The sequence below is a fragment of the Callithrix jacchus genome, chromosome 15, assembly GCF_049354715.1.
Source record: "Callithrix jacchus isolate 240 chromosome 15, calJac240_pri, whole genome shotgun sequence".
Classification (NCBI taxonomy): domain Eukaryota; kingdom Metazoa; phylum Chordata; class Mammalia; order Primates; family Cebidae; genus Callithrix; species Callithrix jacchus.
The window spans coordinates 30,432,833-30,448,409 of record NC_133516.1 but is presented as its reverse complement, the minus strand read 5'-3'; the positions used below and the strand labels follow the sequence as shown (position 1 = coordinate 30,448,409).

Genomic DNA, 15,577 nt, shown 5'->3' with positions numbered 1-15,577 from the left:
GGAGGCGGAGGCGGGCGGATCACAGGTTAGGAGTTTGGACCAGCCTGGCCAAGATGTTGAAACCCTGTCTCTAAAAATACAAAAACTAGCTCGGTGCGGTGGCAGGTGCCTGTAATCACAGCTGCGCGGGAGGCTGAGGCAGGAGAATTGCTTGAACCTGGGGTGGGGGTTGGAGGTTGCAGTGAGCCGAGATTGAGACATTGCACACCAGCCTGGGTGACAGAGTGAGACTGTCTCAAAAAATGTATTTGTTTTTGTAAGCTCTTTTATAGCACAGAGTGTGTCTTAGACATATATAAATTTACCACAGTGTAAGTGCTTGTAGTTACTAGGAAGTAAGCCAACATTTTTGCCTGCAAAAATGATGCTAGTTTCTGGATGCCTGTCTTTATGTTGCAGTATGTTCATGCGGATGCTCCTACCAATAAAACGCTGGCTGGGCTGGTAGTACAGCTTCTTCAGTTCCAGGAAGATGCCTTTGGGAAGCACGTCACCAACCCGGCCTTCACTAAACTCCCTGTAAGTACATCAAATTATAATTATTTGGACATCCTCAGTTGCTTTCAGGTGCAACGCCCAGCTTTTTCCTTTGCTGCTGCTAGCATGTAGCATTTAAAAATTAAAAAAAAAAAAAAACTCAACAGAATTTTAGTTATAGAATACTTTTTTTCTTTAATGGTGAAAAGAGATATACATATATTTAGAATTAGCCAGCTAGATTCAGTTTAGATAATCCCAATTTTGTTGGCAACATCCAAAGCATCGTAGTCAGGAGCTAGTCGAACATATGCTTTCTTCTCTCCGTCAGGCTGAATCAGGATGTTGACCTTGGCCACATCAATGTCACAGAGTTTCTTCACAGCCTGTTTGATCTGGTGCTTGTTGGCTTTAACATCCACAGTGAATACAAGCGTGTTGTCTTCTGTCTTCTTCATGGCAGACTCAGTGGTCAGCAGAAACTTGATGATAGCATAGTGGTCAAATTTGTTTCTCCTGGGGGTGCTATTCCAAGGATATTTGGGCTGCCTCCAGACTCGCAGTGTCTTGGGCTGCCGGAAGGTGGGTGACGTCCGGATCTTTTTTTTGTGGCTGTGGGCACTTTGCAACACTGCCTTCTTGGCCTTTAAAGCCTTTGCTTTGGCTTCGGCATTATGAAGGGCAGGAGCTTCCTTCTTCACTTTCGGCGCCATCTTGTGAAAAGGGTCCTATAGAATACTTTAACTGTAGGAAGCTGCTTTTTGAGGAGGCATGTAACATTTGCATTAAATGCTGCAGCAGTGATTGTGAAGACTTAACAATATTTTACTGGGTTGCAGTTCCCTATTCTCTCTGCTGTACGGAGTCTTCTTCATGTTTTCTCCTGATACAGGTCTTCTGGCTAGAATACTGTTTTGTGGATTGTTTTTTTTTTTTGAAACGGAGTTTTGCTCCTGTTGCCCAGGCTGGAGTGCAGTGGCGCGATCTCGGCTCACTGCAACCTCCGCCTCCTGGGTTCAGGAAATTCTCCTGCCTCAGCCTCCAGAGTAGCTGGGATTACAGGCACGTGCCACCATTCCCAGCTAATTTTTTGTATTTTTGGTAGAGATGGGGTTTCACCATGTTGACCAGGATGGTCTTGATCTCTTGACTCATGATCCACTTGCCTTGGCCTCCTAAAGTGCTGGGATTACAGGCGCGAGCCACCATGCCTAGCCCAATTTTTGTCTTTTAATTTAATTCATTAATTTTGGTTTTTGTTTTTCCCAGCGTGCTGTTAGCTGCCTGTATGAACCTATGATAAGTAGGCCTTTGTTTCTTTTTGAGATGGAGTTTCACTCTTGCTGCCTAGGCTGGAGTGCAGTGGCTTGATCTTGGCTCATGCAACCTCTGCTTCCCTAGTTCAAGCGATTCTCCTGCCTCAGCCTCCCGAGGACCGGGGACTATAGTCCCAGTGGTTTGGAAGGCCAAGTGCGAAGATTGCTTGAGACCAGGAGCTCACGACCGACCTGGAAAACATAGCAATAGCCTCCTCTCTACAAAAAAATAAAATGGTGTGGTAGCACACACCTGTAGTCCCAGCTACTTGGGAGGCTGAGATGAGAGGATTGTTGGCGCTCAGGAGTTAATGAGGCTGCAGTGGGCTATGATTGTACTACTGTACTTCAGCCTGAGCCGCAGAGCAAGACTCTTAGCTCTATTTTTAAAAAAGAGCTGGGTGGCCATGCATGGTGACTCACACCTATAATCTCAGCACTTTGGGAGGCCAGGGCAGGTGGATCACCTGAGGTCAGGAGTTCGTGACCAGCCTGAACCAACATGGTGAACCTTGTCTCTACTAAAAATGCAAAAAGTAGCCAGGCGTGGTGGTGCACGCCTGTACTCCACGGGAGGCTGAGGCAGGAGAATTGCCTAAACCTGGGATGCGGAGGTGAGCCGAGATCTCATCATTGTACTCCAGCTTGGGCAATAAGAGCATAACTCCTTCTTGTGGGGGGAAAGAAAGCTGGGTGTGGTAACTCACGCCTGTAATCCCAGCACTTTTGGAGGCCGAGGTGGGTGGATCACTTGAGGTCAGGAGTTTGAGACCAGCCTGTCCAACATGGTGAAACCTTGTCTCTACTAAAAATACAAAAAATTAGCTGGGCATGGTGATGGGATTGGGAGACTGAGGCAGGATAATTGCTTGAATCCAGGAGGCGGAGGTTGCAGTGAGCCAAGATCGCACCATTGCACTTCAGCGTGGGCAACAAGAGCAAAACTCTTGTCTCCAAAAAAAAAAAGAAAGAAATGAAATCCCATCAGTACTTGGTTACATATGGGGTTTCATAGAAAAGGCTGAATTAGGGGAACAGATTAGGAAGTTACTGGGTGCTGGTTGAAGCCACGGTTGTATAGCAAGATCATTCTATTTTGATTTCATTTTCAGCTTTAAAAATAGCTATTTTATGTTAATATTCTGTGATTTATATTACATATTAATATTGTTATACATAAGTATGTATAGTTTATATATAAATTTTTAGATATTGAATATGCCTATTTTTTGCTAGTGGAACTATTCAGCTGTATTATCAGTACAGTTTTATTTTCTGAACCATGTGTCTGATTTTTTTTTTCTTTTGTTTTTTTTTTGAGACGGAGTTTTGCTCTTGTTACCCAGGCTGGAGTGCAATGGCGCGATCTCGGCTCACCGCAGCCTCCACCTCCTGGGTTCAGGCAATTCTCCTGCCTGAGCGTCCTGAGTAGCTGGGATTACAGGCACGCACCACTGTGCCCAGCTAATTTTTTGTATTTTTAGTAGAGACGGGGTTTCACCATGTTGACCAGGATGGTCTCGATCTCTTGACCTCGTGATCCACCCGCCTCAGCCTCCCAAAATGCTGGGATTACAGGCTTGAGCCACTGCGCCCAGCCCTTTTTTTTTTCTTTTTTTTTGAGACAGAGTCTTACTCTGTTTCCTAGCCTGGAGTGCAGTGGCGCAATCCCTGCTGACTGCAACCTCCAGCTCCCGGGTTCTAGTGATTCTCCAGCCTCAGCCTCCCGAGTAGCTGGGACTACAGGCGCCTGCCACCACACCTGGCCCACTTTTGTATTTTTAGTAGATACAGGGTTTCTCTATGTTGCCAGGCTGGTCTTGAACTCCCAACTGTAGGTGATCCACCTGCCTTAGCCTCCCAAAATGCTGGGATTACAGGCATGAGCCACCGAGCCTGGCCACCTGATGTTTTTTTTTTAACACAAGTTTAAACATACTTAAAAGTAAAATCTTGCAAGACTGGTATGAAGAACTTTTATTATCTCTTCCCTCAGAATCTGTAGTTGTGTTAACATTTTACCCATTTGTTTTATCATCATTTTCTGTGGGATGTGTGTGTGTTATATATTTTATGTGTGAAACATTTGAAAGTTCCAAGTTCCTTTATAGCTAAACAGTATTCATTTCCTGTTCTCTTACATCATAAACTGGGCTAGAATTATCAAATTAGCTATTGATTAAAATTTTCAATAGTTTAAATCACAATATAGTACAGACTGATTGCACTTTATTAATTGTAACATGTAATTTAGAATAAAAATGTTACCTTATATAAAGTATTTTACATATTATGATTGAAATTATATTGGGATTACTAAGTAGGAATGTATGAGTGTTTTCAAAAGTGGTATTTACAGAGAATGTTATTTGTGGGGTATTTGAGTCCTGGGAACTAAATAATTACTTACTTCCAGATTTTAAAATATTAGGGAATAATATTTTTCTTCATAAGCCATACTTAAAAATAATTCCTGGTTTCGTGCCACTGGGACCAGATGTACTTGCCTTCTCGAAATGGTGTTTATCATTTTCCCAAATAAAAGGGATTGATACAATCTGTAATGGTGTAAAACAAAATTTGATGACATGGGTAATTAACAAAGCAAAGAATCTTTCAGTGAGACATAAAAGTCATATACTTTGTGAGGCGGGCAGATCATGAGGTCAGGAGATTGAGACCATCCTGGCCAACATGGTGGAACCTATCTCTACTAAAAAATGCAAAAAAATTAGCTGGGCATAGTAATGTGTGCCTGTAGTCCCAGCTACTTGGGAGGCTGAGGCAGGATAATCATTTGAGCCTGGGAGGTGGAAGTTGAGCTGTGATTGCGCCACCATACCCCAGCCTGGCAACAGAGCAAGACTCTGTCTCAAAAAAAAAGTCATATACTTTAAAAAGTTTTTTCTCTGAGTAATTAGTATTACAGTATAAGAGTTTATGCTGGGCCAGGCATGGTGGCTCACGCCTGTAATCCTAGCACTTTGGGAGGCTGAGATGGGTGGATCACCTGAGGTTGGGAGTTTGAGACCAGCCCGACTAACATGGAGAAACCCAGTCTCCACTAAAAATACAAAATTAGCAGGCATGGTGGAGCATGCTTGTAATCTCAGCTACTCAGGAGGCTGAGGCAGGAGAATCACTCAAACCTGGGAGGCAGACATTGCAGTGAGCTGAGATCACGCCATTACACTCCAGCCTGGGCAACAAGAGCGAAACTGTCTCAAAAAAAAAAAAAAAAAAAAAAAAAAAAAGAAATTTATGCTGGGCCACTGGGCGTGGCTTACAACTATAATCCCAGCGCTTTGGGAGGCCAAGGTAGTCAGATCTCTTGACCCCAGGAGTTTGAGACCAGCCTGGGCAACATTGACTGTGGTGTCTCTACAGGAAGTACAAGAAAAATTAATCTGAGTGTGGTGGCGCATGCGCTGTTGTAGTCCCAGCTACTTGGGAGGCTGAGGTAGTAGGATCACTTTAGCCTGGGAGACAGGTTGCAGTGAGCTGAGACTTTGTCTTAAAAAAAAAGAGTTCACGGGCCGGGCGCAGTGGCTCACGCCTGTAATCCCAGCACTTTGGGAGGCCAAGGCGGGTGGATCACGAGGTCAAGAGATTGAGACCATCCTGGTCAACATGGTGAAACCCCGTCTCTACTAAAAATACAAAAAATTAGCTGGGCACGGTGGAGCGTTCCTGTAATCCCAGCTACTTGGGAGGCTGAGGCAGGAGAATTGCCTGAACCCAGGAGGTGGAGGTTGCAGTGAGCCGAGATCGCGCCATCGCACTGCAGCCTGGGTAACGAGTGAAACTCTGTCTCAAAAATAAAAATTAAAAAAAAAAAAAAAAAGGGAGTTTACTATTTGGACTAATCTTTTTTTTAAAAAGAATCAGAGTAGAACTTTATATAGTAACTTCCCAAGTCTTGCTGGATGTCAGACAGCTGGCTCATGTTCTATCAAATGCTGAGAGATGGCCAGGTGCAGTGGCTCACACCTGTAATCCCAGCACTTTGGGAGGCCGAGGTGGACAGATCACCTGAGGTCTGGAGTTTGATGGAGAAACCCCGTCTCTACTAAAAATACATAATTAGCCGGGTATGGTGGCATGCACCTATAATCTCAGCTACTCAGGAGTCTGAGAGGCAGGAGAATCGCTTGAACCCAGGAGGTAGAGGTTGCAGTGAGCTGAGATCGTGCTGTTGCACTCCAGCCTGTGCAACAAGAGTGAAACTCCGTCTCAATTAAAAAAAAATGCTGAGAGATTTAGAAAGAAACAAGCACTTCATAAGGCTAAGGCTAAAGGTATATTGCATTAGCAGACGTATGAATTGAAAGAAGAAAAAATTGTTAGGAAGATGTGGGTATAAAAAAAGAAAAATATGTTTTACCTTCACTGCAAGTAAAGTTTCTAATTTTTCCACAAACCCTCCAAGCTTTTAGTACATGTGCATACACAATACAAACATAATTGTAATAATAGGATAGAGCTGTTTTTCATTGTTTGAGACAGAGTCTCTCTCACTCTGTCACTCAGGTTGGAGTGCAGTAGCATGATCTCAATTCACTGCAGCCTGAACCTCGACTTCCAAGGCTCAAGTGACCTCACCCTCCTGAGTAGCTGGGACTACAGGCGTGCACTACTACACCCAGCTTTGTGTGTGTGTGTGTGTGTGTGTGTGTGTGTGTGTGTGTGTCTGTGTGTGTGTTTTAAGAGCGAGGATTTTGCCATGTTGCCCAGGCTGGTCTCCAACTCCTAGGCTCAGGCAGTCCTCCTGCCTTGGCCTCCCAAAGTCCTGGGTTTACAGACGTGAGCCACAGTGCCTGACCCTAGAGCTGTTTTTTTATTCGGCCTTTTCTTTTTCTTTTTTTCTTTTTTTAGCATAGAAAACTGCTGGCTCAGATCTAGATATTCTGCCTTTTAAACTATATTATAAGCATCTATGTTTAAAAAAACAAAGCTCTGAGAGTAAGAAGAGTAGAAGCTTAAGTGAGAGTCTCAAGTAATTGGATTTTAATTGTGTTTGGGAGATGTCCAAAAATTTTTTTTCTTTTTTATGTGACACAGCCCCAGGAGATCCTGACAACATGTACCCTTATGCCCAAAATTGTAAACCTGTCATTGCACTTAAAAAATTTAATCATTTGGGCTGGGCACGGTGGCTCACGCCTGTAGTCCCAGCACTTTGGTAGGCTGAGGTGGGCAGATCACCTGAGTTCAGGAGTTTGAGACCAGCCTGGCCAACATGGTGAAACCCCTTCTTTACTAAAAATACAAAAAATTAGCTGGGCATGGTAGCGGGTGCTTGTAATCCCAGCTACTTGGGAAGCTGAGTAAAGAGAATTGCTTGACCTTGGGAGGCAGAGGTTGCAGTGAGCCGAGATCATGCCACTGCACTCTAGCCTGATCGACAGAGCAAGAGAGCAAGACTTTCTAAATAATAATAATAATAATAATAATTTGCAATTGGCGATATTCCTGATCCAACTTTACTCTGCCATTGTATGAATTTCAGAATGGAGACACTGTCTTTGGGAACATGGGACTAGGAAGGAGACCATGAGTGTTATATATATATTTGAAGTGAACATTTGAGTTTGTAGCTTTAGAACGCTGATGAAAGTAGAATATAAGCACTTACTTAAGTGAAATAGTGTGGGAAACTTGGGAAATAATGGTTTAGTTTCTTTTTTTAACCTTTCTATTATAAAATATACAGAAACTGAGTAAATTTTGACTTAAATAATTATAAACAGAACACTCAAGTTAACCACAGTCCAGATCAGAAATTCCTAACATTGCTAACAACCCTAACAAACGTGTATATTCCTTCCCCATCCATAAACTACTCTTTTCCCCCAGAGAGAATCTTTTTCTTGCTTTTCTTTATAGGTATCACCATATTAGTGTGTATCCCTGAATAACATAATATAGTTTTGCTTGTTTTTGAATTTTGTATTAATGAAGTCATAGACATTCTTGTAACTTGGGGATCATGGAGGATATATCTGCAAACATGGAAAAAACAAGTAGTCTCACTGAACCACTCAGCCATATATGTGTGAATAAAACAAATCACTGTAGAAAAGAGATCTTTGAGAAACCTAATTAGCTAGCTTCTGGTCTTTATTTATTCATATTATTTTACTGTTTTTGTTTTGTTTTGTTTTGAGATGGAGTCTTGCTGTATTCCTCAGGCTGGAGTGCAGTCGTGTGATCTCTGCTTACTGCAGCCTCTACCTCCTGGGTTCAAGTGATTCTCCTGCTTCAGCCTCTCAAGTAGTTGGGATTATAGGCGTCCACCACCACACACGGCTATTTTTTTTGTATTTTTAATAGAGACTGGGTTTCACCAGGTTGGTTAGGCCAGTCTTGAACTCCTGACCTCAGGTGATCCACCTGCCTCGGCCACCCAAAGTGCTGGGATGACAGGCGTGAGCATAACTCATGTGCAAGGGCAATGAGCCTACATGATCTAGTATGACCAGCTAGATAGAGCTCAGTAGGCTGCAAAATATGGGCTGCTGTGTTGGGGACATGGACAAGTGTTCTAGGCATATGGCGTGCTGGACCTGGTGGTGGCTAGGCTCTGGAAAGGTATATGATCAACTTTAATGCAAGCCTGTACTTCGTACCATCTAGATTCACAGGTAGAAACCTGAGTTCACTGGCATTGTACTTTTTATTTATTTAATAAATAAATTGATGTTTCATTTATCAACTTTTTTTCCTTTGCTTTTTTCATGTTTCTCTCTCTCTCTTCCTATAATGTGCTCTCCTCCAACTTTGCTGAAGTATGGCTAATGTACAATTAACAGTACATATTTAGCTGGGGTACAGTGGCTCATGCCTGTAACCCAAAATACTTGGGAGACTGAAGCAGGAGGATCACGTGAGTCAAGGAGTTTGAGACCAGCTTGAGCAACATAGTGAGACCCTTTTTATCACAAAAACTAAAAATTAATTATGCATGTGGTGTGTGTCTATAGTCCCAACTGCTTGGGAGCAGAGCCAGAAGGATCACTTGATCCCAGGAGTTAGAGGCAACCATTAGTTAGGATAGTAGTGCTGCACTCTAGCCTCAATGACAGAGCGAAATCCCATCTCTTTCTCTCTTTTTTTTTTTTTTTTTTTTTTTTTTTTAAGAAAAAGGCTGGGTGCACTGGTTCATGCCTATAATCCTAGCATTTTGGGTGGCTGAGACGACAAGAGTCCTTGAGGCCAGGCGTTTGAGGCCAGCCTGGGCAACATGGTGAGACCCCGCCCCCCAACAAAAAAAATTAAAAAAGAAAACTATATATATGACATATCCATATACATACACACACACACACATATGTATATATATGAATAAAACTGTGGTGACACATGCTTGTGGTCCCAGCTACTTGGGAAGCTGAGGTGCACAGGTCTCTTGAGCCCAGAAGGTTGAGCTGCAGCACCCGGCCAATAAATATGTGTGTGTATACATACACACACACTTTTTTGAGACAGAGTCTCCCTCTGTCGCCAGACTGGAGTACAGCGGCGCAGTCTTGGCTGACTGCAACCTCTGCCTCCCAGGTTCAAGCGATTCTCCTGCCTCAGCCTCCCGAGTAGCTGGGACTGCAGGTGCATGCCACCAAACCCAGCTAATTTTTGTATTTTTAGTAGAGACAGGGTTTTACCATGTTGGCCAGATGGTTTTGATCTCCTGATCTCATGGTCCACCCGCCTCAGCCTCCCAAAAGGCAGGTATTACAGGTATGAGCCACCATACCCAGCTACTAATTTTTTATTTTTAGTAAGACCGGGTTTTACCATGTTGACCAGGCTGGTCTTGAACTTCTGACCTCAGATGATCCTCCTGCCTTGGCCTCCCAAAGCACAGGCGTTAGCCACTGTGCCCAGCCTCATTCAGTGTTTTCTAAATTTATTTTCAATTGTTAGCAATCTGGTAGAACACCTGTAAATACGTAGAGCATAAAATGTTGTCATAGCCCGTTCTTTCGTTCTTTCTTCTTTCTTTTCTTTTCTTTTCTTTTTCTTTTTCTTTCCTCTTTCGACAGAGTTTCGCTCTTTTTACCCAGGCTGGAGTGCAATGGTGCAATCTCAGCTCACGGCAACCTCTGCCTCCTGGGTTCAGGCAATTCTCCTGCCTCAGCCTGCCGAGTAGCTGGGATTACAGGCACACGCTACCCCGCCCAGCTAATTTTTTGTATTTTTAGTAGAGACGGGGTTTCACCATGTTGACCAGGATGGTCTCAATCTCTTGACCTCGTGATCCACCCACTTTGGCTTCCCAAAGTGTTGGGATTACAGGCGTGAGCCTATTATAGCCAGTTCTAACAAATGTGGTGGTATGATTGAACTGGTCATACTATTTTGGGATGTTTTAGAAGAGTCACAATTCATAAGCTATTTCTTTCTGACACTTTGGAATTTCTCCCTGGTAAGTGTGACTGACCGCATGGCAGGGATTCTCATGAACTGGGTCGGTCTCGTATAATGGAAAGGGTGGGAGTTGGAGGACTGTCACTTTAACAGTCTTTTTATTTGATTGAATAAACCACTTGGAACATGAAGTTAATAAGAATTGGCTTACAGTTGTCGGAAAAGGAGTTGGACTTGATCACTGGTTTTATAATGATTCCCTGGGGAGTACCTACAGCAGCTGAGAAGAGGGAGGGGAGGAGTCAATGCAGAGGGCTAAGAGGAACCTATTGTCTTCAAGTTTCACTTTGAACAATTTTTCTTAAGAGGAACCTACTGTCTTCAAGTTTCACTTTGAACAATTTTTCCTAATAGGCCTCTTTCTGAGTTTCTAAAAATGTTCTGTGGCAAAGAAATAGGAGAAAACAAGCTGGGCATGGTAGCTCATGCCTGTAATCCCAGCACTTTGGGAGGCTGAGGTGGGCAGATCACCTGAAGTCAGGCGTTTGAGACCAGGCTGGCCAACCTATTAAGGCACTGTCTGTACTAAAAATACAAAAAAATTACAGCTGCTTGGGAGGCTGAGGCAGGAGAATCGCTTGAACCTGGGAGATGGAGGTTGCAGTGAGCCGAGATTGTGCCACTGCACTCTAGCCTGGGCAACAGGGTGAGACTGTCTCAAAAGAAAAAAAAATGGGGGAAAGTTATTGAATTTGGCAAATATGATCTCTCTTACTGAACATTTTATGATATGTATGTGAGAATGGTATTGTTTTGCGAGAATCATGCTGATTTTTGGACTTTGTGGAATGGATGAGAGAGAAAGAGATTAGCATGTAAGTCTTGGAAGCAAGAATAAAAGGATGACTTTTTTTGTGAAAGAAATCATCAGTCTTAGTCACTTGAATTGTCATCATCCATTGAGTCCAATCTAGCAGGGAGGGCATGGCTGGGGAGACTTGAGACTGAGGACAGATCTCCTTAGAACATGGGCTTTATCCTAGCAAATAGTGATCAAATTTAGGAGATTGGCTTTGATATAATACCGTTATTTACCATATAATCTGTTTTGACATTTCATTAGTTGTCTCAAAAATGTCTTTATAAGATCCAATCCAACACCGCATATTTTATTTTTATATTTTTAGTCTTAATTAGTTTCAGATAATTCAGCCAGAATTTCTCTCTTTCTCTCTCTCTCTGCCTTGCTCTGTCACCCAGGCTGTGGTGAAGTACAGGGGTGTGGTCATAGTGCAATGCAGACTTGACCTCCGAGGCTCAACTGGTCCATCTACCTCCACCTACCTCAACCTCCTAAGTGGCTGGGACCACAGGCACATTCTGCCACACCTGTATTTTTTTGGAGGAGGGAGGGCAGAGTCTCGTTCTGTCACCTAGCCTGGAGTGTAGTGGCTTGATCTCAGCTCATTGCAGTCTCCGCCTCCCAAGTTCAAGCAATTCTCCTGTCTTAGCCTCCTGAACAGCTGGGATTACAGGTGTGCACCACTATATCCAGCTAATTTTTGTATTTTTAATAGAGATGGGGTTTCACCATGTTGGCTAGGCTGGTCTTGAACTCTTGACCTCAAGTGATCAGCCTACCTTGGCCTCCCAAAGTGCTGGGATTACAGATGTGAGCCACAGCACCTGGCCAAATTTAAAAATTTTTAATTTGGTAGAGACAGGGTCTCACTATATTGCCCAGACTGGTTTTGAGCTCTCTGACTGAAGATGTCCTTCTGCCTTGGCCTTCCAAAGTACTCAGATTGCAGCTTTGAGCCACCATGCCTAGCTGACTGACATCTGTTTGTCATGACTTGCATTTGTGATTGTTGTTTTTTGAGACAGAGTCTTGCTCTTTTGTCCAGGCTGGAGTGCAGTGGCATGATCTCGGCTCACTGCGGTCTTTGCCTCCTGGGTTCAAGCGATTCTCCTGCCTCAGCCTCCCGAGTAGCTGGGATTACAGGCATGCACCACCACGCCTGGCAGATTTTGTGTTTTTAGTAGAGGCAGGGTTTTTCCATGTTGATCAGGCTGGTCTTGAACTCCTGACCTCAGGTAACTGCCCACTTTGGCCTCCAAAAGTGCTGAGATTACAGGCGTGAGCTACTGCGTCTGGCCTGTGACTTATGTTTTTAAATTTTTTTCTGGTTGGAGTCTTGCTGTGTCATCCAGGCTGGAGTGCATTGTTGTGATCTCGGCTCACTGCAACCTCTGCCTCCTGGATTCAAGCGATTCTCCTGCCTCAGCCTCCTGAGTAGCTGGGATTACAGGTGCGTACCACCATGCCCAACTAATTTTTTTTTGTATTTTTAGTAGATAGAGATGGGGTTTCACTATGTTGGTCAGGCTGGACTTGAACTCCTGACCTCAGGATCCACCCACCTTGGCCTCCCAAAGTGCTGGGATTATAGGCGTGAGCCACTGTGCCCAGCTGACTTACATTTTAGTAGTATGCAGGCATACATTACATTTGTAAAAAAAAAAAAAAATTTTTTTTCTTTTGTCCCCCAGGCTAGAGTGCAGTGGCATGACCTTGGTTCACTGGAACCTCTGCCTCCTGGGTTCAAGTGATTCTCATGCCTCAGCCTCTCAAGTAGCTGGGATTAACAGGCGTGCACCACCATGCCTGACTGATACTTTGTATTTTGGTAGAGATGAGGTTTCACCATATTAGCCATACTGATTTTGAACTCCTGGCTTCAAGTGATCTGCCCATCAGGGCCTCCCAAAGTGCTGGGATTTCAAATTTCTGCCAGGCCTCAAATTTTTCTGTTATTGCTTATAGTTGCAGTTTGTTTATTCTCATTGCTATGTAGGGGCTGATAAATTTTTTCTTGAAGGGACAGTGTGCTGCGTGTCCCAACATTTTGGGAGGCCGAGGTGGGTGGATTGGTTGAGTCCAGGAGTTTCAGATTAGCCTGGACAGCATGGCAAAAGCCGGTCACTACAACAATTAGCCAGGTGTTTGGGAGGGCCCCTGTAGTCCCTGTAGTTTGGGGGGGCCCCTGTAGCTGTAGTGAGTCGAGATTGCACCACTGCACTTCAGCCTGGGTGACATAGTGACACCCTGTTTCTAAATAAGTAAGGAAAGAAAGAAAGAAAGAGAGAGAGAGAGAGAGAGAGAGAGAGAGAGAGAGAAAGAAAAGAAAGAAAGAAAGGAATAGATAGTAAATATTTAGGTCTGGAAGCTCTATGGACTCTGTCACAGGTACTCAATGTGTCTGAAAGCAGCTATATACAAGACATAAATGAATGAGTGTGACTGTGTACTGGTAAAACTTTAGTTTTTTCGAGATGGTACCCTACTGTGTTATCAGGCTAGGGGGATGTCTTGAACAAAGCTCACTGCAGCCTTGATCTCCAGGGCTGAAGCAGTCCTCCTGTCTTAGCCTAGACATGTACTACCATGTGTGGCTAATTTTTTTGGGAGGCTGAAGTGGGAAGATTGCTTGAGCCCAAGAGTTCAAGATCAGCCTGGGCAAGATAGTGAGACCACACCTCTACAGAATATTAAAATATTAGCGTTAGTGTGGTGGCAAACGCCTGTGGTCCAGCTACTTAGGAGGCCGAGGTGGGAAGATCACTTGAGCCCAGGAGTTGTAGGCTGCAGTGAGTAGTGATCATTCTACTGCACTCCAGCCTGGGTGACAAAGTGAGACCTTTATTGTGTTTCGATAGCTGTTTCCTAATTTGCCAGCCCTTGCTGTATAGTACTCCGTTGTGGGAATATATTACAATTTTTTTGTTTATTTTGTCCTCGATAGCCTTTTGGGGTAATTTACAGCTTAGAGCTATTATAAATAGTGCTGCTGTGAATGTTTTTATATATTTCTTTTGGTAAACATAGATACTTCTGTTGGTTATGTTCTTACTGTACTTGCTACATCATAGGATGGTTAGCTTTAGTAGATATTGCCAATTTTCCATAGCAGTTCTACCAATTTATACTCCCACAGTGTACGAGCATTCTAATTGTCTGCTTTCTCGCCAGTCCTTGGAATTTTTTTGTCTTTTTCATTTTGGTTATTTAGTAGATTTGTGGTTACAAATTATTTTCTAGTTGCTGATAATTAAGTTGAGCAACTTTATTGACCACTTGGCTGTCCTTTTTTGGAAAGTACCTATTTAAATCTTTTGCCTTTTCAAAAATTTGCTTATTGGTCTTTCTCTTGTTCTCTTTTTTTTTTTGAAAAGGTATCTGGCTTAATCACCCAGGCTGGAGTACAATGGCTTGATCATAGCTCACTGTGGCCGTGAACTCCTGGGCTCAGAGGATCTTCCCACCTCAGCCTCTCGAGTAGCTGGAACTACCGGTGTGCACTCCCACACCTGGATAATTTTTTCTTTTTTTTTTTGTAGAGATAGTCTCGTCTTGTTGCCCAGGCTGATCTCGAACTCCTGGACTTGTGTGATTCTCCCAGCTCAGCCTCTCAAAGTGCTGGGATTATAGGTGTGAACTACCACACATGGCTGAATTTTTCTTTTTTTTTTTTTTTTTCCCAGACAGAATCTTGCCTCTTTGCCTAGGCTAGAGTGCTTTGGGACAATCCCGGCTTACTGCAACCTCTGCCTCCCGGGTTCAAACGATTGTCCTGCCTCAGCCTCCTGAATACCTGAATAGCTGAGATTACAGGTGCCTGCCACCACACCCAGCTAGTTTTTGTATTTTTAGTAGAGACAGAGTTTCACCATGTTGTCCAGGCTGGTCTCGAACTCCTAACCTTGTGATCGGCCTGCCTAAGCCTCCCAAAGTGCTGGGATTACAGGCGTGAGCCACTGCACCTGGCTGAATTTTTCTTAGGTATTCTGGATATGGTTAATTGGTGAGGAGTATTTATTACAGGTCTCTTCTCCCTCTTGATAGTTTATGTTTGTACTCTCATAATGATGTTTTTTGATGTGCAGAGGTTTATACAATTGTAATATAGAGCAGGAAATGGTAAACTTTTTCTGTAAAATGCCAGATATTTTGGGCATTTTGGGTCATATGGTCTGTGATATAGCTATTCACTTTTGGTGCTGTTGGGTGAAAGCAGCCACAGGAAACACATGAATGAGTATAAATTTGTTTCAGCTACAAAAACGAGAGTGGACTGCATTTGACCCATGGATCATTGCTTGCCAATTCCTGATATAGAGCAATTTAGTAAAAGTTTTCTGTATTGTTAATGCTTTTTGTGTTCTTACAGAAATCTTTGCCTTTTCTGGTCAGGTGTGGTGGCTCAGGCCTGTAATCCAGGCACTTTGGGAGGCGGAGGTGAGCAGATCACCTGAGGTCAGGAGTTCAAGACTAGCCTGACAAACATGGTGAAACCCCATCTCTACTAAAAACACAAAATTAGCCAGGCAAGGTGGCGCATGCCTGTAATCCCAGC

At 43.5% G+C, this 15,577-nt stretch overlaps 1 protein-coding gene and 1 pseudogene across 9 annotated transcripts in view; one reads left to right on the top strand and one right to left on the bottom strand.

Annotated features, from left to right (window-relative positions):
• SMARCC1 (SWI/SNF related BAF chromatin remodeling complex subunit C1) overlaps positions 1 to 15,577 on the top strand; it is a 187,391-nt gene that overhangs the window by 15,183 nt on the left and 156,631 nt on the right. For 7 of the 9 annotated variants that reach the window (XM_035275230.3, XM_035275227.3, XM_054245578.2 and 4 more), the window contains exon 2: positions 400 to 519. The exons of the other annotated variants lie outside the window; for them this stretch is intronic. In XM_035275230.3, the coding sequence (XP_035131121.1) occupies positions 473 to 519 (47 nt within the window). In that variant the 5' untranslated portion in view covers positions 400 to 472. The remainder of the gene's footprint in view (positions 1 to 399; positions 520 to 15,577) is intronic. 9 annotated transcript variants of the gene reach the window in all.
• On the bottom strand, positions 726 to 1,206 carry LOC144579525 (large ribosomal subunit protein uL23 pseudogene; annotated as a pseudogene).